This window comes from Artemia sp. Qi Xiang Cuo, chromosome 6 (assembly GCF_049724085.1).
Source record: "Artemia sp. Qi Xiang Cuo chromosome 6, ASM4972408v1, whole genome shotgun sequence".
In the NCBI taxonomy this organism is placed as follows: Eukaryota; Metazoa; Arthropoda; class Branchiopoda; order Anostraca; family Artemiidae; genus Artemia; species Artemia sp. Qi Xiang Cuo.
The window spans coordinates 46483443-46510264 of NC_142799.1; the positions used below are offsets into that span (position 1 = coordinate 46483443).

Genomic DNA, 26822 nt, shown 5'->3' on the forward strand with positions numbered 1-26822 from the left:
TTTGGAATTTGCAATTCTTGGCCTCATTTGTCCTTTTTTCTCTTATGATGTTTTTTGGTTTATCTTTTTTCTTTATTTTTGGTGTATTTGAAATTAATGTAATTGTTGATAGCCTTCTTTTGAGCTTAGCTCTCTGTTAACTTTATTTAATTATTCGAGTTTGTTTTTATTTGTATGAAATAAAAAAATCTATCTATCTATCTATCTAACTGAGCTTAAACGTCACGATTAATCTACTGTGGTTTTCTTTAAGATTCTTATATCTTTCTGATGACAAGAACTTACCAACGAAAGCCTGACGCTCGTCCGTACGAGGCTTTTTCCAAAGAAGCATTCGAGAAGGCAGTTGAAGCTGTGAAGAATGGGGCTAAAATCTACACTGCAGCGAAAGACTACGGAGTTCCGTAGGCCTGCACCAAAAAAAAAATCGGCGGGCAGTCAGTTCTTGGAATGAACGAAGAAATAGTTCTTACTCACCATTTGATTCGTCTGTCTGAGTGGGGATTTCCACTAACACGGTTTGATCTCCATCTTCTTGGGATAAAAAGAAGCTGAATGAGCCACGCTTCATAAACAACCTCACGGGAGATGACTGGGCCGGAAGCATTCTTAAAAAACACTCGGATCAACCGAGCCACAGAATCTGCCAGAAAATTAGCTCAAGCCACAGCAAAGTTGACTATAAGACTGTGAGCTCGTACATTGATTGCCTGGAGGAGACGCTTTGCAACGTTAAGCCTGAATGCATTGTCAATTACAACAAAACAAACCTGTCTGATAATCCTGGACGAGTGAAGGCTATCTTTAAACGCAAAGTAAAATATCCCGAGCGAGTAATGAATCACACGAAATCAGCAACATCTATAATGGTAGCAGCTACTGCTAGTGGATAACTTTTCCGCCGTATATTGTCATTAAACCGGAAAAGCTATGGGATACGTGGATCGAAGGAGCTCCAAACGGCTTTCGATTCGACAGATCAAGGTCTGGGTAGTTCGATTCAACTTGCTTCCATGATATCTTTGAACAAGTCATAGTCCCGTGGGCAAAGAAGTTTGGCCCAGATGAACCAAAAGTCTTGATCGGTGACAATCTTTCATCGCTTATCGATATGATGGTTTTGCGTCTTTGTACTGAATACAACATAAAATTTGTTTGTCTCCCACCAAACCCAACCCACCTTCTTCAGCCGCTAGATGTTGCCCTGTTTGGTCAGATGAAAAGTGTGTGGCTGAAGGTCCTAACAGAATATAAGACGCGCCATCCAAAAAGTCCACAGTTTCCAAAGAGCACTTTAAGACCCTAATCATTCGACTATGGGATGAGATGGGGGAAACATCTGCAGAGACTATAAAAAACGGATTAGAGGCTTGTTCAGTATTTCCCATAAACAAAGATGCCGTAATTGCAAAAATACCCAGGGAAGACTCAACTACAAATGACGCTGTCGAAACTGTCGGACAAGCAGTTACAGAGATGCTTGCGCGTATGCGCTATGGGAAAGATGATATCGTTCCACAGTGTCGGCGTCGAAGATTGGAAAATACCCCAGGAAAAAGTATCTCGTCTGAAGACGTTATAAATGCCACAGCCAAGAGGAGCAAAAAAAGAAAAGAAAAGGAAGCAGGCAGACGACTAAGGCGACAGACAATGACGGCTCTGACTCGGATGATACTGTTCCTGGAGAAAGTCAAAGTGTCAGAAGAAAGAAGTAGAAGACTTTGAAGAGAAAATCCCCACAGTTTGTTCAAGATGATGTCAGTTCTGAAAGTTTACCAGAGGCCCCGCAGTTTGACGACGGTTTGGACTCTGATATCAGCATGGGACCTGCAGAAGATCGTGACAGACAGGGTCATGCTACGATGGGGGACTATGTTGTGATAAATTTGTCTGGAAAGAAGTCCACATTACAATACGTAGCCAGAGTTGACAGGTAATTTGATCTGAGCGAGGGTGAAAATAAAAACGCTGGAATCAACATCGAGTTGAAAATTACATTTCTAAAGCGCGTGGCTTCTTCGAGCTACAAGTTCGTGCTAACAGAAGAAACAAGCTGTGTCTACACAAGCCAGGTAGAAATGGTGTTACAAAGCCTTCTGAGGTCGATGGGACCTCGAGAACCGCTTGTAAGTTGGTTTTTGGGGTGGATCTATCCGTTTTTATGATCCCCTAGGGCTATTCTTTTACTGAAACAACTGATTTGGTCAGTTTTGAAGGTTGTTTTTTAGTTTTTTTCTGTGATTTTTGTAACAACTGATGTTTTTTAATCGCCTTTGATATAATTGATACCAATAAACGATTTTCACAGCAAATCCAACGGTCTTAAAGCTGATGGTCCAAGCTGGCTGTCAAAGTATCCCCAAAGCCGGGTGACTTTGATAATCGACATTGTCTTTAAAAATGAAGTACTTGCGACAGAGATACAATGTTAAGCGTCACAGGGTGCCATCTTGTAGCAAAAGCCGCACTTTTGGCACTAGTTTCAGATTTTTTTGACCACCCTGCTGTCTCCTAGAGGGCCTTAAAGTTGAAAACTATGTAAAAGTCACCCCAGTTGAGGGTATATATATAAGTTTTAACCAAAGTTTAAAGCCGAAATTACTAATATTATTTAGTTACAGAGTCTTAATATCGTGGAACATTAACTTTCTCCTACTGAATAAGATTTAAAGTAAAAATATTGTTTAATGGAACTAATATGAGAAACATTTAAAGGTTAATTTTGACCTTAAAAAACAATTGACTGAAAAAGAAAGAAAGAAGCGGAAAGAAAAGAAAAAATAGGTGAGAAATTTCACATCATTGTTTTAATAATATTCACATATTATGTAAAAATAATGCATAGGAATGGAATTTCTATACCTAATCTAAATTATTACCCATAAACTGAATCGTTCTTTGTGCTCATACAAGGATGTAAACTATAAACACTTTCCGCATGAAAAATACATGGAAAACCACCGTTTTCCTGACAAATTTTTAGACATACAAGTTTGAACGTATATAACAATCAAGTTTTTACTCATTAGATATAATCTTAACAAGAAAAATGAAAAACAACGCAATAAAACTTACACATAACACCGTTTTAACAATAAATCAGCCTGTAATTTTTGCAATGTATTAACTTTTTTCAAGCAACTCACTCGTTCAGTTTTCCCAAATAAACCCTGATTTATATCCGTTAGACACAAATCGATGACTTCAATGATAATATTTTTTACAATTTTGCATGCTCAAAGTCTTTTGTCAAAACTTAAGAACAAAAAGAACAACTTACATTTTGGACATGGTAAAATCCGAGAGGAGTTGACTTGGAAGCATTCTTAACAGGTTCTGTCGAAAAAGCTTCATCATGTCGATTCAAAAAGCTGAAGATTAAGAATTCAGAGATAATATTAATATTATTTATTTGCAAACCCGTCACACAAAAATAGGAAGACGGGGCATAAACAGAAGAAAAAAGAAAGAAAAATCACAATAAACACAAGAACAAACAATTACAAAACATAACAGGTACTTCAATAAGCTATTGAGTCAGTACCAAAGACAAAGGATGGCTCAGCTTCAATAGACAAGACACTTGCTTGTCTACAGAGATAGCAGGGTCAGCTAAGCTAAATTATCTGATAAGATAAGAGTTGCAGGTCTATGGGGAGAAACGTGGAAAATATTTGGAAAACGAAAGAAAACTGTGCGGAAATCAATACTCACTCTATTGATTTCCACTAAATTTCTTAACTTAATCTGAACAACTAACAATTCAGTCAAAATTGATTTTAGGAGGACATCAGAAGATTTGCTATGACGTGGGTTAGAGGGGGGGGGGGGGAATAGGGGCCATCTAGCCAAACATTTTTTCAAGCAAAGAAAACTAACTAAAGGAAACACTAACTAAAGGAAAGGGGTTTCCTACTTTAGTTCCGTCTGTATAGCACTTCGGCTCGTTTTAGGCTACATGAAAATATCAAAATATTACACATTTTTGGATTTTAATTTAACTGTATTTATTATTTTTCTAGAATGTTATTCCTAACCTAACTAAAGATGGATTATGACTGTCCAAGAAGAAGGCAAACAGAGTGTCTCCAGAATTGGAATTGAATGTATTTGCTTTCATTTCCTACTCAATATTCTCCGGAAAACAGTCAAGTTGGATAAAGAAAAATAGCAAAGTAAAGGAATTTTCCTTCTAAATGCGCTGGAATGTAAACAAACACTATTTTCGCCTTAACTCGATTTAAGAAATTTACAATAGCTTATAATTTAGAATAGTTCTATTGGAATAATAATAATGACAATACTCTGCTTAGAAGCTCTTAATATATTCATAAAAATTGGTACATATAACACTAAAACTGAGAGAAAAACATGCATGTGAAAATAACCAATAAATTCAAATTTACTAAAAAAAAATAATTAAACAACACCCAGAATCTCTAAAATAGACTAAAACAGACTACTAAGCAAACAGTCGGCAGTCATGGATGTGGCCTAGAAATCAGTTGGCGCATATCGCGGAAGAGGAGGGAGGAAGGAACAAATGGGATCGAGAATTAAAGGGAAAGAAAAGAAAGCCTAGAAATTCTGTGAGGTACGAACTTAAAGCTAAGAATAAATACACAAGATTGATTTTTTTTCTATCATAAAATATTTAAAATATCTTTTCCCCACTTTACAATTTTGCGTTTAGTTCCCAGTCTTCTGGATAATAACTGAAACTGGGAAAAAGAACGTTTATATTCCTAGCCAATCGGTGAATCAAGACATTAGGAAAAACAACCTTTCCACCAATAAGACACCTTTAGCAATATAAACAAATATCTACTTTACCGGTCCTAGAAGATAGTAGTTTCGTGAAATTATAATGCCAGAGCACTAATATGTTAGTTGTGAGCAAAACCAAACAAAAAAATTTTTTTTCTTAGCACATAAGTTGGGCTTTACAAGGGACTTAAACAGAACTAATAAATCAATATAATCCTATATATTATAGAAATTCCTATAATTAAATCCTACAATTATAGAAAAGGTAAGAAGGCTTAAGAAAAGATTTTTAAACGACTGAACTCACTTGAACTGACAAAATACGTCAGAATATTCAGCAGGAATACCAATAGCTTGTAGAACAGTAACCCTAAGAGTAAAATCCTTTCCCATTTCCATATGACCTGGCACGTTATCACTCAAATTGACAGGTTTAGTCAGCACCTAAAGTAAAATCCTTTCTTAAAATGATTGCAACATCGAAACTCTTCAAAACAAAACTTTGATAACAATCATCAAAAGATTTTGCTTTTTCAGAATAATTCCAAATATGCAAAATATTTTACCATCAACAGTTATTGGCAAAAAAAAAAATTCCGAGTTAAAGAAGAAATGTTAAAAAAAATTACATCATTAAAATCGGCATACTTGACAACCCCTAAAAGAATTTTCTAGCTACTATCTACAAAAACAGAATTTAAAGTTTTAGAGAAAACTGATCACGAATAAGTTTATTTCTTCGCTTTTTTGTTGAATGAGCGAAAATTAGATCGGATGAATCAAAGAAACAGATTGAGCGGAAACTATTACAGATAAGGGTAGCCTACAGCCCCTTTAAACCTTCTAAAGGCAAGAGTTTTATTTAGAACAAAATATTCTCCTTAACTGAGGCTCCATTGGCCCTGTTCACACCCAATAAGTTTCAGTCCATTAAAAAAACAGAAGATTTTTTTACGTCAGGATTTGATTAAACGACACTGTTCTTTTAAAATATTTCGACATCACCAAGAACCTGTCTACATGCCGTGAAATTTTCAAGTTGATCGGGGCATAAGTTTTCTGCATTTGGGTCTACTTGGCCGTAAATATAAACGCATATTATTTTCTTAGCCGTTCGGAAACACCAAATTTATAAACCCGTTTTTGGGTATCACAAGCCATTGGTCTATTTATCTAGGATGGCCAAAAACTTTACATTCACTGCTTCTACTTTTGACTGATTGAAAATATCAGCCCGGTGAGTTCTGAGAGACGGAAATCCCACCATTAAATTACAGTCTATAGAAAAGTAGAAAAGGGGACGGGGAACGAACAGAACATAAATTTTGATTATCAGTTATCAGGATTGTATTAGTAGTATTGTCCATTCAGTAACATTATTACTAGAGTTAGCCAGAGTCAGGGTTACTAAAAATTAGGTTTTGGAGTAGATGTACAACTATCCTTACAAGAATTGGGTAAAAGAGGTGTATTCGACTATTTTTTGGAGAGCCAATGTTCTTTCCCTTTTTTTGTGCATTGCGGTTCTCATGACCTTATGACTTACTGATAAAAGTTTAAATCCGATTGGAAAAAGAAATGCTATTGGTCTGTTTTCGAGCCCCATTCTTTGGGATCACTTGAATCCACACACACATTTAAATGACCATCCCTTCCATACAAAGTGGCCTGGCAAAAATTATAAGATAAAAAAAAGAAAACTAAAAAAAATAAGAAAGGAAGAGACTTCGTTCTTCACTAAGTTAACGATAGTGCGCTGACTGAGGAAAGAGGCTGCATCAAAGCAAAAAAAAAAAAAAAAAAAAAAAAAAAAAAAAAAAAAAAAAAAAAACCCGCCATTTTATGGCACAAAATAACGATTTGGGCATTAATCCTATTAAGCGAAAATTTTAAGGCAACCAATCGTGATCACATGATCTTTTTGTGGTGGGAGGGGAAGCACAAAGCGTCAAAGACCGCATTTTTAGGTTGAAATTTTCTAAATTTCAGTGTAGGGTCAGGTCCTTATGATAAATATAAAGAAGAGATTTTTTTCAGGGATGACTATCATTCTCGAAACATCACTACTACTACTACTAGAAACATACTGCAGTATCAAGCCGCCTGAGGCTAAAACAGCTATGCAAGAAATCCTCCTCCATCCCAGTCTTATCAAAGCCTCCTTCTTTACACTCTCCCAAGAAGTTCTCACTTCTTCAGGATTGTAGTAGTTCTTCAGGACTGTAGTAGTTCAGGATGAAGAAGTTCTCACTTCTTGGAAATGGCACTGCTATGTATAAAATGAACTTGAACGTAAACAAGCGGGTTTTAAGCTCTCCTCTCCTTATTTAGGATAGCCCGGGAAAAAAGGAGAGAAATTATATTGAAAGATATTTTTCAAATGAAATGTTCTCATCTACTTTTCACAGAATTATTTTTAATATAAGAGGGAGGGAGGAGCTGACGCCCCCTTCAAGCTCCCACTTTCCACCCAAAAGTTTGACTATTGATAATTGGAAAAATTTTATTTAACGATCTTTCAAAAGATAGATCTTGTTCTTGTGCTAAATTTGTTACATTGCTCTTGTCTTGTGGTCGCCACGGTTATAGAAGGAACATTTTGGACCGTACATACAGACCATATATTGCCCTTTTTCTGTTGTTCTGACAACTCCCCCCCCCCCAACTAAATTTGTCGATAGGGCCTTTTTAGTTTTAAATATATAAAAGTATCTGTATACCTCAATTGATTTTTCAATGGCGTTATCTCCACTTCCCTCAACAATGCGTTCGTCAGAGTTTGGGTCAACTCTCTGGGCCTGTTCAACAGGCTCCGTAGTAGGATCATCGAAGCATAGCCTGGCGGACTGTTTTACACCGGTAGCGAATTCGCCACTTTCTTCATCTGAAACAATTAAAGATGTTTTGTTGACTGTATATTGTAAGTTTTAAAAAAGATAAAATCTATATTAGATTATACCAGCGATAACAAAATTTACACTCTTACTCTGTCATAGCTGAGTTAATGCAGATAGCGTGGTACCCTCTCCACGAGACAATCATCAAAGTTGCTTAAAATAAAGTTCAAACCAAGTTTTAACCGTTCAAAACCTTTTTTTTTACTTAGATTAACCAGTCACGAAACAAAAAAAGACGATTATTAAACCCAATACTATGGTTAATTCGAAAAGTAAATAAATAAAAACCAACTAGATTTATAGCCAAAATTTAAGTTTTGGGGTTCAAATTTTAAAGTACAATGCAAAGGCATTCTAGGTTAGGTATAAAAAACCGATTACAGTGAAGGGTTTGGTTCCTCATTTTTCCCATCCAGATGAAAAAAAAGAACTCACCTAGAACAGCTTGTACAGCTACCCTCAGGTAGCCCTTGACGTCTCCTTTATCGTTGACAATTGGAACTTTATGCACCAAAGGGACAGGATAGAGTAAATTACTCAAATAAATAAAAGATCTAGAAAACAAAAATCTATATTACTATATTAAGTAACATGATATTCATGCAATTGAATTTCCTCGTTATAAAAATCCATTCAAAGCAGTTCAAAATTTTATGAATGAATAAAAGGACTTGTTCAGAGCGTTCAAATTAAATAGAAATAAGGAAATAGTAAAAATAATAAATAAAAAATTCAAGAAAAATTAAAAACTTGCAATAAACAAAATAAAGTGTTAACACAACAGTCATAAATTGAACAAAGTACACCTCTTTCGGTTTTCAATTGTTTAGTGATCATTATAAAAGTGGTCTTGAATCACCAGATGACTATACTAAACCAACAAACGGCATGTCTCACAGGTGTTTGATCATTTGTTTGAATCGAATAGTCGAATGGACATGTTATACCTAGTTGAAATCATTTTCAACGGTTAATAGTTTAGGGAGTATAACTGAAGAGTTCAAAGTAGGGCCAAGAACCCTTTACCCATCAACCCTAAAAAAAGCAACTTTTTATCTGTTTACTTTGAAAAGTCGAAGTCGTTCAGAGCTTATTCCGGTCTTAGGTTTGAAGCGACTAAACAAATTCCTTTTACCAGTGGCAGTTCTGGCCTCTCTTAAGCCTGGGGCAAATCTTGATTAGAGCCTTACCCCTTGTCTTTTCAGGTTAAATTTCAACGAAACTTTCATTTATTAACATAATTTCTTTTTATTAACAAAATTTTCCATTTATTTAAATCTGACTTTTCTAACTTTATCCTCTGAAAAATAATTAATTATCTCGTTCCAACTGATTGCTTCTAATCTTCGCATTCCACGCTCATTAACACTCAATCATTTAGTCACTCACGGCCCATAGTCAATCTAAATTACATTAATATTATGAATTATAAAGTTACGTTAGTTCTAGTTACGTTAATATTCTGGTTACGTTAATATTAAGAATTCTAAGGTTTCTAAACGATCACTCGTTACTGGACACCAACACTGCAATTGCTAATATATTAACACTAGATAGGCAACTCTTACATTTGCGAAGACCCCTTCATCTCTGTATTCCACATTTAATTCTAACAATTAATATTAAAACTCATTGCGTTCGGTCTACTTGTTTTTATTTTCAAAGAATGGTGATGCAGAAATGGACAAAATAAATATTTCGGATTCAATTTGTTTATACTTGCTGTTGACTGCACCTTCAACTTTATTTGAATAAAAATACCATTTCAAAAGTTAAAAAATGATTATAACCATTACATTATTTATTTAAAGTTTTCGCCCCTAAATTTCTGAGCCCGGGGCAAGTGCCTCTGTATCCCCTAAAACCGCCTCTGCATTTAATGTTCTTTTGAATAACTAATAACAAATACAAGGCTGTATCCAGGGGAAAAGGGGTTACGGGATTTGCCCTCCCCCCTCGAAATTTTATGTCAGACTCGTGAAAACATAACAAAAATGCATATAAATAAGTTTTTGATGTTTTTTTTTTTAAGTTTTTAATTGCCCTTATATGTGACCCACGTTTTTCAAACGACTACCGATTTCCGCTTCAGTGTGTAGATTACTGAGCATCGTGGATTTTTAGCACCTGAGCGTCGTGGCCTTGTAGCAGTGACGCTCAGAGAGCATCACTGCTATAAGGCTAATATGGAAGCACCGGAATTCCAAATTCAAAACACGATAAGCACATATTTCACAAGTGGTGTGTGATTTTCACAGAACTTGAGAATTAGAGGTTATATTATGCGCTGGCAATTTAAACATAAGCTAAAACAAAACACAATATGTCCCCAAGTGGATTCAAAACTCCTCCGTGGTCCATTTTAAAGAATTTCTGAGCTTGTTGGTTACAGATTTTGCAATACAAACAAAGTAAAATACAGTAAGAATTAATTAAAGTATGCAGTGTGTTACAGTGCCAAACACCTGCCAAATGGGCCAAACGTAGCAACTGAGCAAGTTGCTACGAAATTTTGCCAAAAGTTCAAACAAAGAAAAACTCTTGTAATGTGCTCGGAAGAAATGGAAGTACAGAACTTGTTAGGAATGAATCTTCTTGAATACTACAACACTTGTACAAGTGTTTTATTTACTGAGGGACTTCAACATTTCTTTTCAAGTTTCAGATATTTTCCCAGATTTTTTTTTTTTTTTTGACCAGGTTATCATCATAGCTGATGTCAACATTTAACTTTGGAGTCCTTATTTTTATGTTTTTTAAGGAGTTCTTCGGAAAAATCAGGTTTTAGCGGGTTTCCTCCCCCTCTGTGCAGTTAAGTGGATAAATGCAATTTTTGATTTTACACTCAAATCAATCCCGCAATAAGAGAGGAACTGTCATACCACATCCACAATATTGTATATTTAGTCTAATGTTTCTCTTAATAATGAGAGGTTAGGGGTTAAATCTTTTCCCTTCCATAGCACAATGACCTCTCTGAGAATATTAGATAATTTTGCCTTAAAAGAGCAATAACTGAGCCTGAAGATCTCCTCCCATCACTCCGAGAAATACCCACATACTTCCTCCTAATAGTTGGCACAAAACTATGCAATACTGTACACAAGTTAATGAACCCTAAAATCAATCAACTCAGTCAAATGACGATTAAAAACAGTTTGTATTTATTTTCCAACAGTTCTAAAGCGAATGGTTTCTTCAAAATTTCCCACGCTATCAATCTAAATAGACAGTCATTCGATAATTCTAATTCGATTGACTACCTCAAAACGTCGATAAAATTTTGGCCCTCTTAGGGCTAAAGATACTTTCCTACGCCTCGAATTGGCAGAAATTGGCCTTTTGCTATGGCACGGCCTCTTTTGTTCCTGATTAATTAAAAAAAAACTTTCCGAAAAATAAGTTTTTCAAAGAAAATTAAAGGCCATTTTAAACTTAAGCTCAGGAGAAACAAATACCTGTTAAAATTCAAACTCAAAACGACCAGAAATTACTATTAAAGAATAAATGAAACCCAAAACGAAGGGAAATTAAATAAACAATCACAGCAAAAAACATACATCAAATAATAATATGAATGCATAAATAGATCTGAAAGTGAATAATGCTTAGATTTAATATGAAAATCAAGCTTAAATCAAAAAAAAATATTTTGCTATTAAAATAATATTTTGCTATTAAACGAAACTTAAAACGAACAGAAATTAAACAAACAATCAATGCGAACAAACACACAATATATATTAATGTAAATGAATAAATAAATCTTAAAACGAGTGAAACTTGAATTGGAAATTCAAATCAAGTTTGAATCGAATAAAAACATCTACAAACAAGAGTTTGGGTATCGCCTCACTGCAGAAGCCTAAAACCTACTGCGTCATTGGCGCCTTACTGAAAACTATATGAGTGTTGAACAGTCGTGGAAAGTATAAACAAAATCAAATTGAATATTAGATATATAATGATATTAATTGTTGAAAGATCCATCAGTTCAAGATGTTTTTTCCACTGTAATTTTTATTTTCATTTTCAATGCTGTAAGAACTGAAAAAGAATAAATTTGTAATATATGAGTAATTTGTTTTCAGTGAAGCGCCAATGACGCAGAAGGCTTTAGGTTTTTACAGTTAAAGAAGGGGGCAGTATCCAAATTTTGTTTGTAGTGAAACTAAATTTGTCTTGACCAATCTTGGAAAGAACTAATAAATTAAACTGAATATTTGATGAATAATGATATTAATTGCTGAAAGCTCATCATTTCAAAATTTTACTGTAATTTAAATACTTATCTTCAATATTAAGTAGAAAAGGAAAACGTTTGTACTATAATATAAAAACATTTGTATATTCTTTTTCTGTGAAGGGCCAATGACACAGTATAGTTTAGCCTTCTACAGTGAGGTGATATCCGTACTATTATTTTCAGCTATTTTTATTTGATCAAAAATTGATTTTCATATGAAACTTAACTTTCACTTGTTTTTAGAATTATTTATTCATTTACATTAATATATATTGTATGTTTGTTCGCATTGGTTGTTTATTTAATTTCTATTCGTTTTAAGTTTCATTTATACTTTAATAGCAAAATATTTTTTTTCGTTTTAAGCTTGATTTTCATATTCAATCTAAGCATTAGTCGCTTTAAGATCTATTTATTTATTGGCTTTTTTCAAAGTCTATACGATTACCTCTTTGATAAAAACCTTATATATGAACAATAGACAGCTTGCAAAACATGTGGACAGCGATTGACAACAACGAATGGATTAATAAAATAGCTCCAATAAGGGGATTTAGACCATTTCACTTGCTGACATAAAGGGACCACGACAGTTTGGGATTGACCTTCGCGGGATTTTGTGTGCGAAAGAAAGTTCACGTCTATAACGGAGAATTAATTTTAACCTTATATTTGGACAGTTATAATATATTTCATGTGTTTTCTTCCCACACAAAACTTTTTCTTGTTAATGCCATTGGGTAGCAGGTAGCATACTTTGCACAAATAATAAAAATTTGGCGTAGACAGAAGGAGAGGGAGAGGGGGAGGTTGGAGACTCATCCAATACGGGGCGGAACTTTACTTATCTCCTCCGTTCCCGATTTAGGAGATTAGACAGACTCATTGGGCTGTAGAATGTTGGACCGTTTGAGTTGTGGAAGACGTTAAAATACTCAAAAATACTTTATATTTTCAGTTATTGCAGGATTGATTTCATAGATTGTGGAATGGTGAGCCCCCCCTGGGCCATAATTTGGGTGAGACTCAACTCATACTATTCAATTTTGATTAATTGTTCCGTGTTATGTGCATATATTATTCTATATATGTTATTTTGAGTTATACTTTTATCGCATTGCGTTCATTTTTAAGCCTTGAGATAAAAACTGAAACCTTAGCGTAGACAGTGGTGGGGGGAAGTTTCCCCCCTCACATGCGTAATGGAGCAGCCACAGAGAAAGTAATACAAATTAAAATAATCTGTCTTTTGAAAATGTCTTTTTCCAAAAGACACAAACGACATCGTCTAAAGGAACCTGAAGTGGTATCTCTGACATTTCTGTTGATTCTTTATTCCCGTTACTTTCAGATGAAAAATGTAGAATATTATAGAATGGGTCTAGTCGTCCCCTCCCTCAAAAATTCACATTTGGAATACCCACCCCGAGGAAATCCCCCCCCCTAGTTTCCCTCCCATCTCTTTTGACTCTTAAAAAGTGAACAAGAACTTTCCATTTCGAATCAAATGAGCCCTCTCTAAAGTTTATACGAGCATCCCTTCCATAAGAAATAATGGAAAGGATTCGGAAAAAACTTAAATTACAACCCTTGCCCTGAGGGCTGTGGGAGAGTTGTCATCCTCAAAGACCTAATTTCCAGAATTAAAACTACGTTTAATAAAATGGATGTCTCAAAGTTTTGATTGGATGTGTTTGGGGGAAAGGTGGCGTTAGAGGGGGGTTAGTTGCCCTCAAATCACTTTCGACTATTAAAAACGGCACTAGCCCTTTGAATTTTCAATCGAATGGACCTTTTTTGATGTTTCTACGACACCGCCTTCTATAAAAACCTTATATGCCCCCAGGATATAACTTAAAATTTCTAATCGAATGAGCCTTTTTTGAAGTTTCTACGACAATACTTTCTATAAAAACTTTATATGCCCCCAGGGCATAACTTAAAACCCTTGCTCTGAGGGTTGTGGGGGATTGTCCTCGTCAAAAACTAATTTCCTCTGTGGAAATCAACTACCCTGAACCCAATGGCTATCTCAAAATTTTGATTGGATCTGTTTGGGGGAATGATGGGCATGGGGGGGGGCTAGTTGCCCTCTAATCACTTTCGACTATTAAAAAGTGCACTAGTCCTTTGAATATACAATCGAATGAGCCTTTTTTGAAGTTTCTACGACAACGCCTTCTATAAAAAACTTTATTTGCCCCCAGGGCATAACTTAAAACCCTTGCCCTGAGGTTTGTGGGGGATTGTCCTCCTCAAAAACATATTTTCTATCTGGAAATCAACTACACTGTACAAAATGGCTATCTCAAAATTTTGATTGGGTGTGTTTGGTGGAATGATGGGCATGGAGTGGGGGGGCTGATTGCCCTCCAATCACTTTCGACTATTAAAAAGGGCACTATCCCTTTTGAATTTCCAATCGAATAAGCCTTTTTTGAAGTTTCTACGACAAGGCCTTCTATAAAAACCTTATATGCCCCCAGGGCATAACTTAAAACCCTTTCCCTGAGGGTTGTGGGGGAGTGTTCTCCTCAAAAACATATTTTCTATCTGGAAATCAACTGCGCCGAACTACGCTCGCCAGCATTCATTCGGTGCGGAGCTTTGTGTGAGTAAGAGGTGATTAATGTATCATTTCAAGGCGCTTGCGATTTCAGAGCCTATCTTGGACCCCCATGTTTAAAGTCAATGGTCTTGAACCTAGTTTCTGAGTTTGAGGTAGCTCGGATCGTAAATGCCCTTAAACGCTAATCGTCTTCAGGGTCAGACAGAATTCCTGTAAGGGTTATCCGTGCCGTTCTGCCTGCTATTCTGTCACCATTGACTAAGCTTGTCAATCTGTCTTTCGAGAAAGTAATTTTCCCTGAATCACTCAAGCGAGCTAAGGTTATAGTGCTGTATAAAGGTGGGTCCCGGAGTGATCCTGCTAATTATAGGCCAATTTCTGTTTTATCTGTTTTTAGCAAAATTTTTGAGAAGGCTATGCTATCCAGGCTTCTTAGTTTTCTGGATCTCAAAAGTTTTTTCCATGATTTCCAGTTCAGATTCCAAGCGAATCACTCTACAGAGCATGCTTGCGCATCTCTCTTGAATTTCAGTCATTCGGCACTAGCTTTTGGTCTTATCCCGGAAGCTTTATTTTTGGATGTTTGTAAAGCCTTTTATTCTTTGATAAAGATAGAGGAATAAGATATTTATTTCAAAAAATGGCTATCACAAGCCCCGAAGGGCCGAATTCGCATTTCGGGGTCATATAATAAAAAGAGACATAACTAGCACAACAACTAAAAAACTGACTAAACAATGCCAAAAACAACAATATACGAAAGGCAAAGCTATTCATTAGTCTAACAAAAATTGTCAACTGTAAGAAGGTTAAAAAGGCACAAATTAAAACAAAAAAATAAAAATAAAAAAATCAACCTATCAACAAAAATTGAGATAAAAATAATGTTAAAAAGGTTTAAAAGAGAATATATAAAAAGGGGAGGGAACGGAAGAGCCAAACGGACACCAGCATGGGTATCACCAGTATAAAAAAAAAAAACAACAAAAAAACTAGTGGTTTATTTGATCAGTAATGAAGGGGACAAAGGTTTTTTCATATCTGGAGGTTAAACAACGGATGGAGGACAAGATAAGGATGGGTTCAGATACAGTACGTGGCAGGCGGTGTCTGGATGGGGAGTGTCTTTTTGGGAAAATTTTTTCCGTGTAAGGGTTTATTAGTGCATTTTTTGCAAAACAGAGGCACAACCTTCCTCTTCTGTGCTCAAGAGTTTCCACCTTGACCCTTTTTAGAAGGAGTGAATATGGCACCAAAGTTTCTTTAAAAATTATTCTTAGGGCTCTTTTTTGAATGGATTCAATTTTATCTGATTCATCACGGGAGATGCCAGGATGCCAAACTGGACAAGCATATTTAAGATGCGGGCGGACAAAGGAAGTATAAATCCTTAAAGAATGGTATAAATCCTTTAAAGAATTAAAAGAATCCTTAAACTCATCGGATTCTTCTTTGGAAACAATCTCATTTTGGTATGCGATCAAATACTTTCTTATGGTTTAAATAGTATCTTTGCGCTTGACTATTTCAATTTATCCACTTTTTTAAAGCCATTCTGAAGCGAAATATGGCGTCCCTTAGGGATTTGTACTTGGCCCCGTTCTATTTCTGATATATGTTAATGATCTGATTTTAGCAGTCAAAAACACCAGTCCTCTAGTATGCTGCAATCTGTGTCAACCGGATGTTCCTTCGTGTCCCAATGCTACTTCTAATGAAGATTGCCTCGTTGTTTTTGCTGACGAAAGTATTTTTGGGACTCTAGGGAAGACGGAATGTGATATCAGGTCTAACCTGGTGGCAATATTCGAGATAGTAGTTTCATGGTTTGATGCGAATTACTTGGCCTTGAATGTTGCCAAGTCACATTTTCTTATTTTTTCTCGAATTGGTGTAGCTTTCCCTGAACTGACACAGGTTCAGGTGTCACAAGGCTCCTTGTCTAGACCAAAGAATCGGTTGGTCCGGTTTCTTGGTATCCTGCTTGATGAGAACCTTTCATTTATACACCATATAGCCATGATTAGGGTTAAGGTCTCACGGAGTTTGGGTGTCATTCGAAAACTCAAACACACCTTACCTGGATCTATTCTGAAGCTTCTTTTTTTCTGCCTTGTCCAGTCATATGTCTCTTATTGCCCCATAGTATGAATGTCTACTTTTCCTTCTACACTGCGGTCGCTGTCCGTCATGTATAACAAAGCACGGCGTCTGGTTATGGACACCAACCGTTCTTCACCAAGACCGCTTCTAAATCTACAGTCTATCTACATTCTTTCTTGTGCTTCTTTTGTTTTTCATCACCTTCATGGCAATCTTCCAAAATCTGTTCAAAAAAACTCCTCAGTTTATTTCTGATTCAGGTCCATATAACCTTCGTTCGTCACATAATATCTGCAGTCCTCCTTCTCCCACTGTGCGGTCAGATTTCAATCCCCTCATCGCTTGTCATCAGGTTTGGAACTCCCTGCCTTCTTCAGTACAGAAATGCCACTCGTTTGGCACTTTCAAGAGGATTCTTAAGGACCATTTAGTTAAGAATCAAACAGAATAGTTTTTTTTTTTTTATGTGGAGTTGATTTTCCCTGAGTTTTTAGTTTTGTTATATGTTGGTATTCTCTGCGCTATGACTTCAAGGCCTCAGGTATGGTCTCTTTTTATGGTTTAATTTTATATGTTGTTTGGCGATTGATTTCTTTTTTATGGTTGTTTGGATATATTGTATTTTTTTTTTTCTCATTCCCCCTTGTATCCCTGGCCACGGAGCCTTTCGAGGGGGATTAGGAGTGTTGTGATTGGATTGTGTATGTATTGTGGAATAAAAACTCTGAACTCTGAACTGGAACAAAATGGCTATCTCAATATTTTGTTTGGATGTGTTTGGGGGAATGATGGGGGTGGGGGGTGGGGGGCTAAATGCCCTCCAATAATTTTCGACTATTAAAAAGGGCATTAGAACTTTCGATTTCCAATCGAATGAGCCCCCTTTGAAGTTTCTTCGACGACCCCTTCAATATGAAGTGCCTCTGGGGAAAAAAAAGAAATAAATAAATAATAAAAACATTGGAGCCGTATGGCATTTGCTATAGGCAACGCTACAGTGTTGCCTCTGAAAAGGGTTTTAAACTTTCAATTTCCGCTCAAATGAGCCAAATTCTGGCCCTTAACGCCTGCTGGTACCGTACGATCACCTGAGGAAAAAACAAATAAACACAAAATAGCAGGGAAGGGAGGTTGAGTGTCCTCAAATCATTGTCGGCCCTTAAAAAGTGCATTAGAACATTTAATTCCGAAGCGAATTAGCCCCACCAAATTTGAATTTTAGGGGGGGGGGCAAATATTAAAACAAAGAATGAATATAAAGACGACAACCGGGTCTATGACCAGTAAATGAAAACGAAGAGAAACAAAAAAATCAAACAAATATTTCACCCGTATACAATAAGGCGTCTTCAGCGTAGAAAAAAAAACTAGAAACCATAACTAAAAAATATATATATAACTAAAATAGACTAACATAAAATATATAATATACCATTGCTTACATTTGCAATTGACAGCTACCTTCATGAAACCACAAAAGTGATGCAAATTGTAAATGCAAGTAATTGTATATTATATATTTTATGTTAGTCTATTTTAGTTTTATATATATTTTTTAGTTTTAGTAGGTAGTTTTTATTTTTCTACTCTGAAGACGCTTTGTTGTATACGGACGAAATATTCTTTGATTTTTTTGTTTCTCTGTTTTTATCATGGCTGGCCAGTTCGGCTTTAGACCTTTTATGGAACAAAGCTTTGTTCCCTATTTTTCTTCTGCATTGGAGTCCCCTTGATCCAAGACTTAAGGATATTAGTTTGAAGCTAATAAAAAAAAAATAAAAATGGCTCTTTCTGAGTCCCATTTTTGTTTTTTTTGTGTTTTTTTTGGGGGAGGAGGGGGGCAAAAACTTTTGTTTGTGAGCTTCCTTTTGGTCCAGGACTTACAGCTTTAAATTCCAAATTTATTAGGGATAAAAGTTTCTTGGCCCATTTAATGATTTCTAGGCAACCACTTCCCCCTCCAAAAACATAGTGCTTCATCCTTTTGAACCAGAAAAATCCCTAAAAGTTTCCAGTTAATCACAAACCAATATTAAAAAAAACCTTTTCCATTTAGAGCCTATAATTAAACAACAGTAATTTAAATTATTTATGGCCCATACCACAAGGGTTTGGGGGGGGGGGCTATGCCATTCCCAAAGACATTTTTATTGGAGTATTTTGAAAAAATGGCTATGTTAAAGGTTTGACTGGATGTCCCTGGAAGTTGGGGGGGGGGGGGTAGAGGAGAGAGCACGGAGACTTGGCTACCCTCCGACTGCTTTCAATCCTTTGAAAGGACACTTAGAACTTTCAACTTTCAATACCCCCCCCCCCTTCCCCCACATGAAATTTCTACGACCACTCATTCCAAACGAAGTGGTCGGGAAGAAACAAATAAAAAAATAAATAACACATTGAAATCTTATGATGTGCTGCCTCTTATCCATTCAGTTTCCAACAAAGCACGAGAGACATGGCTTGCTTTTGGAAGTTTGAGGCACCACCAAGCTTGCTTACGGCATTTTCTCTTCACTTTTGGCTTCTTTGTTTACTGTACTTCTGTTCGTTTTAAGTCCTCATTTCTTTATTTATTTAACTTCGATTCCTTTTCACTTTGATACCTTACATAAGCTAATCTATGCTCAAAGTACAGTTTTTACTTCACTCTTTCACTCGTTCACTCTTTCCTTTCCAAGCACAGGTCATACTTCCTTAAAACAATCCGAGGGGACGAGGGAACTAAAACGGGGGGAAAGAGAAAGAGAGAAAGAAAGAGAGAGAGAGAGAGAGAGAGAGAGAGAGAGAGAGAGAGAGAGAGAGAGAGAGAGAGAGAGAGAGAGAGAGAGAGAGAGAGAGAGAGAGAGAGAGAGAGGATGCTTACCTGCCAACCAGTCGAAACCACGGGAATCTATCATAGAAAGGATCTCCTCCACAAACTTGTTCCATATTAGTATCAGGAGATGTAGGCGAGACTTCGGCTTCGTTCTTGTACATTTCGCGCATTAATTCAAGTCTTTGCCTAAAACACGATACTAACTATATTTCTATTTTAATTCAAGACTCCATAACGCGGTCTTTACGTGCACACATCGCATGTTACATCTTGGACAAAATTTAAAAGGTTTCTGTAACAAATGTTTTTTTAATCACGTCGAGTGGCACAATCCAAAAGAACAGTGATGTCAATTTCACTATGGGGGGAGGGGAAAATGCAGGGGGAGGGAAAAAATAAAGCTGTTTTTTTTTCAGTTTTCTTGAGTAAAAATACAAAAAGAGCTATTTTTCAATGAAAATGCCAAGAAAGGTGAAGCTATAAAAAATTGTCAACATTTTTAATTCATCACAAAAATCTTCCTAACCAATAAAATTACACCTTAGAAAAAATTCGAGACAATTTTTTTTTTCTAAAACAGAATCGAATTCTAAGATATATTTGTTCACAAAGCTTTCGAAGATGAGAAGACTATGGTTACCATTTTGGATTCAGCGTAAAAAGATGTGTAATTATCACAATGATCTAAGATGGGATTATCAATAAAAGCTATATTGAACTTAAGGATAACTGATACAATTCGAAATTAATGAAGCGCAACGAGTGGGGTTTACCGTATCAAGATTAGTTAAGATAACCGAGAGAAAAGGATAAGAAAGGAGAGAAGGGCAAGACGAATTTGCTTTACTTCTTTGGGGTTTACCGTATTTAATTAGGATTTTCTAATTCAAGACTAGTGGAAGTACAAAATCGACATTAATAAAGCTAACTCAGAAAGAAAAAGATAAGAGAGGAAAGAAGGGCTAGACAAATTCACTTTACTTCTTTGGGGTTTACCATGACTGATAAACAAATGGAAAAAAAAGATCCAGCCATACACAATAGAGAATAAGAATGGTTTAAAAGTATTTCTACCTGAATTTATAAATTTCTAATGAATACAATACATTAAAAGTATTAATTTTCTTTTGAAGAATTAGTATAAGCTCTAAAGAGACAGGCACACAAATTAGCTTGGGATATACAATGGTAAGGGGCATAAGGCTTATTGGGGGAATTAATCCGGCCTTTTTTTCTATTCAACTTGTGGCTGTGGCTTGGTTATTACAATAATTAATTTTTTTACAATAACTAGTCTTTTTCAGGCAAGAAACCTAGAGTTTCACTGCAGATATATGGGAATATGTTATTGACACGTATCAATCTGGACCCTTGCTGGTGATTGACAAATGGCGATGATAGTTGTTCTTATAATTTAAATAATCCTTCCGCTCTTAAAACAAACTACTTGATGGGTCGACACATACCCATACGTGTAATCTTTACATTATTGAAGCAATAAACATTTTTCCAAGCGTAAAACGGTTTGTTTATATCAGAGACAGAAGGCTTTCATATAATTAACCTTCTTTGCCATGAATAGCAGGTAGATCTCTAGATGGACAAAGTCTAGCTTGTTGCAAATTTAGCTCATTTTCACGATGTTTCGTCATTTTCCTACTATTTTTTGCATATTTTCAAGCTCTCTTGCCATTATTACTTCCGAATATCTACATGTAAAATTTAACTTATATTTGTTTATCAATTTAATATTCAACATCATAAGCCTAGAACTTATTTAAACAGCTTTAGGACCTTTTAGTTTCATCTTAATTATCTGATTTGGAGTAATACAGTTCAACTGTCGTTGCTGGTCGGATAAGACACATTTAATAGAAATATGGTGAAGAATACCAACACAAATGTATCAGAAATGGGCAGACATAAGCTATCTGACATGGAATTAATATCGGAATAAGGCAAGCAACCTGGAATAAAGGCAATATTACAAGAAGCAGATAATGAGCAACTGTGATTCTAGATGACCTTGATGCACCCTTGCACGGTGGCACTCTAACAAAGAAGAAAAATATTTCACGGTATGCTGAGGAAAACGACAGAGGTTGAATACCCCAGCACTGCTAGAATCATGCACAAATATTTTGAAATTTTCAATATTTTGAATTTTCATAAAAACTTTTCGCCAGCTTTTGACTAATTTTGAACACCACAGAAATTTATCCCAGACGGCTAAAAGCGCTTCCAAAAACTTTCAAAAGGACCTTTTTAAAGGCAGAGATCTTTTCTAATTGAAAAAATTGGGATCTTAAAGAGAATTTAATCCCATTAAGCTACTGCTCTGATACTGTATGAGAAAAGACAGATTTAAAGACACGATCAAAATACTTGAACAAAATATTCAATTTTCTACTCAGTCAAAATTTCCAATTTTCTACTCAGTCAAAATTTACAATGGAGACATACTTATAATAACTATATTAAGAACAATCAAATCCGAGAAAAATAACGATACATGGACATGACCATATCAACATTATTGAAGTAACATTTTCCCCCATAAGAATACAGATAAGACAGTTTATTACTCATTTTTTTCAGATTGTCTTTTCCTTATCGTTTATGTCTCTAGATCATTGACGCATATTTCATTCCCAGTTCTATTCTATCCTTTAAATATCCTAATTAAATTTAGCTTAAAAAGCAGAGAAATAATAAAAACACAATGCGGTGACGCACATGCGCTACACAAAAGCCATTCAACGAGGTGTGCGAATTTCTACGCACGTCAGTAGGCAGACCACGAACCTAGCCGGCATAGCGGTTGCAGCAGTAAATTTTTGCCTAGCGCACATGTTAATGCAATGGAAAAAGTCATCTGGCCTGGTCTCCGGTGTTATGGGACTTAAATCTTCATCGCAGATATGCCTCATTAACTCCAGTCTGTGCCTATCCGTTTGCATGAAAAAAATATAATTACAAGTTACACTTCTTACTAAAAGGACATCGCAAATGGTGCTTTTGTCAGTTTATATCCAGGTTAACTGAACGAGACCTCTTAGTCTATTTTTTCCTTTATTATTTTCTTTTTATTTTTGTAGTTTATTTATTTACGTTATTTTATTATTATATTTTATATTATTTTTTTATGATAATTCCTTTACTATTTATATTTTTCCTTTTTTCCCTTAGTCCTTTGTTAGGATCAGAATGAATACAAACTTTCATTTATTGCCATTTATAGTTTAGTCAATCAAGGAAGGATTTGGCAAAGCAAGTTAGTTTAAAGAAATATTACGTTTGAAAGTTTAGTTGCTGCAACATGGCCGTATCCCCGGGGGGTAGGGGGTTTGAACCCCCCTCCCCCCCCCGAAATGTTTCTCCAACTCGTAAAAACGTAACAAAAATGAACATAAATAAATTCTTTATACGTTTTTTAAAGTTTTTTTGTACCTCCCCCTCAAAATATTCCTTTGTAAAATACACCCCAAATATTCCTTTGTAAAATACGCCCCCCCCCCCCAAGAAAAAACACCTAGATACGGCCTTGTGCTACAATGATATTTAGTTTTCAGCGTATTGTTGATTTTACGGGGATTTTTTGGTAAGGTAATTTTTTTTCTTGGTTAAAGAAGGCTCTCTAACTTTAATGCATCAACGAAGCTAGGGTAATATCTATATTATTTTTTCCTGAGCTGATCTTCTATGACGTACCGTGATCAAGCTGCAGATTTGTTTTGATGCGGAACAATCCTTAGCTACAACTAGGCACGTACACAAAATTTTATGTAGATTAACTGAAGAAACAGCTTCGAAAAATAGGCAAATTATTCGGAAATAAAAATTATAGAAGGAAAAACTGCAGCACCATCAGTATTCAGAGGGTATTTTCCTGAGCGTCACCCTCCCCATTCCATGCCTATTAATCAGCCAAAATTATTTTTTCTATACTGGTAAGCTAGCTACCGAGGAATATAAGCGATTTTATAAAAACTTTGCTCTTTGCACATAGAAAGAGCTATGCTACGATACAACTTCGGAAGATTTTTCTGTTCAAGTTTAGTTTTATATCTGTCATTTCTTGAAGCTCATTACATGTCGCACTTACAAATGAAATTTTTCTAGAACCTTTGCAAATAGGTTTCCAAGAATTCAAAATTTTTATTACTCTCTAATGTTTTTCATATAGTTATGTTTTAATTTTTTTAATTTCCCCCCCCCTCCCCGTCGACCGTACACAAGTCTTGAATATGTGTTCGGCTGCAGCCTGAGCTATCCGAAACTGAGGGTCCTATTAAGGAATTTTTAAATTACCCTAACAAATTCTTTTATAATTCTGATCTACTAAGTAATCTACGGATTTAACTAAATTAAGATTTTACGCAAAGTAGCTTGAAAGTACTAAGAATCAGATAGAGCTAGAAGCCCATCTTTTTAGCGCCGTACTTACAATCCCGATTCTGATTTTTATAGTTGCTTGCCCGATAGGATCCTTATTGGAAAACGCATCTTCAATCCGGTGTCGAATCGAACGAATAAGGTGATGGATTTCTTTAGGTGGATTACAAAGCTTTCCAAGGCAAAAAAAGTCCGCAAAATTGCCGAAAGGTAAGAGCGTTAAATAATAGACAGTGAAAATACACAAGAAGGAGGGGGGGATGGGGGTCTGAGACTGTCCCTTCTGAACTCTCAAGATTTACACAGCTTTCACAGACGAATCATAAAGAAACATGTAGAGAGTCATACCTATCCAGCGACGGGCATCAACACACCCCATTTCAGCACAAGTAAATTTATCGAAAAATACAACCCTTTAAAGGGGTCGCAGTTATCTCTTTGTAGCATTCCCAGGCACAGAAAGATAAAAAAAAGAACATTAACTTCCTTACCCCCAATTAAGCTTAGGGTGTTTTTGTCATTAGTATTCAAGCCAGAAATTCGGAAACAATAAATGCTTAATATCTAACTGTTGCATCAGAACATTTCTAATATGAGCTTGATTAGATGATGTGGCTGCCTAACGCCTTATAATTATTGGTGCTTTACAACTGTTTTGAATTGCCTTTGAAACAAATATTTGAACTAAAAATTTGATCGTTTAAAGAAAATATGAATAAATGATCTTTTTTATTACTGAAGTAGTGCGATGTTTTTTTTTTTTTTTTTGATTCTTATAGTATTGCTCATCTATAAGATAAATTCCATTCTCCAAGGACTGCGAAAAAGAAAGTCACTTTAGTGTGCAGAATTAGAGGTTGAGCGGGGGGGGGGGGTAGCTGCCCCCTTATTATAAAGGCTAATTCTTTTTTTATTGTTGCTTTTTACTTTCATTTGAAAAAAATGTTCTTTTTTAATTTATTATCTGTTTGTTTTGTTATCCTATTCAATGTTATACAAGTGTGAGTTGGGAGGGGGGTCCCACACCAACCACCCCAGGCCTTTAAGTGAAAGTTTAACTTTCACTTTAGGTCGTGACGATTATATTTTTTACGGTGGAATTTGTGGAAACAAATACAGCTCCTGGGGACCACCCCCACCTTTTTCAGCATTTCCACAAGCAAGTGTATTACATGACATTACAAAAGAATCCCCTAGACCATGGCAACAAGCAAAATAATAAGACATAATAAATATATGAACTTCTCATCAACATTAACAGATTTACATAAAAACTAGTCTCCAATGTCTACATTTTTCAACTTGCTTAGTGCTTATCCTGGGAAATCTCCCTAGCCGCCTAACTGCAGCAGTTTTTTATTTCAGTAAAAACATTTCTTAAATAATAGAAAAGCCATTAACCCCTTAGCACTCATATTGAATGCTCAATCTAAACATATTTCTAAATGAAAAGTGACTAGGGGTTATATTCCCTCTCAATAATAACCGGAAGAGCCTATCACAAAAAGTCGGACAAATCTGGCAGTAAAAATACACTTTTTGATCTTTCGCGATCCCCCTCCTCTCACAAGAAGACCCACTAGCCTTCCCCTCTCTCAATAGCTGGCGTACAATATTGTAGTACCGTATAACCGTTAGTAATACTTCATATACATGCTATACAATAGCAATTAATTTTGAAAGGACTCTCGACATGTTTAGGGAAGAATGCAGCCCATGTTGCGGTATGACCTCTAAAACCAAGAGGGCATGCACAAAGCTTTCCAGTAATTATGAGACGATTGGCTATCTCATGAGTTTTACTGGTAAAGTTACGATTGCGGCAAAAAATAGTAGAAATTGGTAATTTTGTGTGGCAAGATTTCAAACTTATAGGCTATGCATATAGTTTTCAAAATAATTTAACTGATTACATATTGCATATTATATCAACTGATTGCATATCATAGGCAGCACAACAGCGCTGCCTAAGTAAAGAACGATGTGGGTACAATGTATTATTTATTTAATTTTTTTTTGGTGGTCTTAGACCAGGGCACTTCGTATCGAAGGAGTTGTCGTAGAAACTTCAAAAAGGCTCATTCGATTGGAAATTGGAGTGGCTAGTGCCCTTTTTAATAGTCAAAAGTGATTGGAGGGCAACTAACCCCCCCCCCCCCGCCCGGCATTCCCCCAAACCCATCCAATCAAAATTTTGAGATAGCCATTTTGTTCAGCGTCGTTGATTTCCAGATAGAAAATACATTTTTGAGGAGGAAACTCTCCCACAACCCTCAGGGCAAGGATTTTAAGTTATGCCTTGGGGGCATATAAGAACGATTTTGTCACAGTGTCTTATTTATTATTTTATTCCGTTAGAGCAGGGCACTTCGTATCGAAGACGTTGTCGTAAAAACTTCGAAAAGGGCTCTCATTCAATTGGAAATTGAAATGGCTAGTGCCCTTTTTAATAGTCGAACGTGATTGGAAGGCAACTAACACCCCTTCAACGCCCACCATTTCCCGAAACACATCCAATCAAATTTTGAGATAGCGATTTTGTTCAGCGTAGTTGATTTCCAGATAGAAATTATGTTTTTGAGGAAGACACTCCCCACAGCCCTCAGGGCAAGGGTTGTAAGTTATGCCCTGGGGGCATATAAGGTTTTATAGAAGGCGTTGTCGTAGAAACTTCAAAAACAGCTCAATCGATTGGAAATTCAAAGGGCTAGATCCCTTTTTAATAGTGGAAAGTGAATGGAGGGCAACTAACACCCCTAGCACGCCCACCTTTTCCCCAAACACATCCAATTAAAATTTTGAGACAAACATTTTATTCAACGTAGTTGTAAGTTCTGGAAATTAGGTCTTTGAGGATGAAAACCCCCCCCCAAAGCCCTCAGGGCAAGGGCTGTAAGTTATGCCTTGGGGGCATATAAGATTTTTATAGGAAGTGTTGTAGTAGAAACTTTAAAAAAAGGTAATTCAACTGTAAATTGAAATGGCTAGTGGTCTTTTTAATAGTCGAAAGTGATTGGAAGGCAACTATAA

General features: G+C 35.9%; 1 protein-coding gene across 1 annotated transcript in view; it reads right to left on the reverse strand.

The window, feature by feature from the left end:
- The window catches only part of unc-104 (kinesin family member unc-104), a 211127-nt gene that overhangs the window by 30376 nt on the left and 153929 nt on the right, over positions 1–26822 (reverse strand). Inside the window, exons 18-23 of the mRNA XM_089090220.1 lie at positions 22248–22343; positions 19446–19583; positions 8100–8218; positions 7488–7651; positions 5075–5211; positions 3281–3371 (exon numbers count right to left, since the gene is read on the reverse strand). Of these exons, the coding sequence (XP_088946346.1) occupies positions 3281–3371; positions 5075–5211; positions 7488–7651; positions 8100–8218; positions 19446–19583; positions 22248–22343 (745 nt within the window). The remainder of the gene's footprint in view (positions 1–3280; positions 3372–5074; positions 5212–7487; positions 7652–8099; positions 8219–19445; positions 19584–22247; positions 22344–26822) is intronic.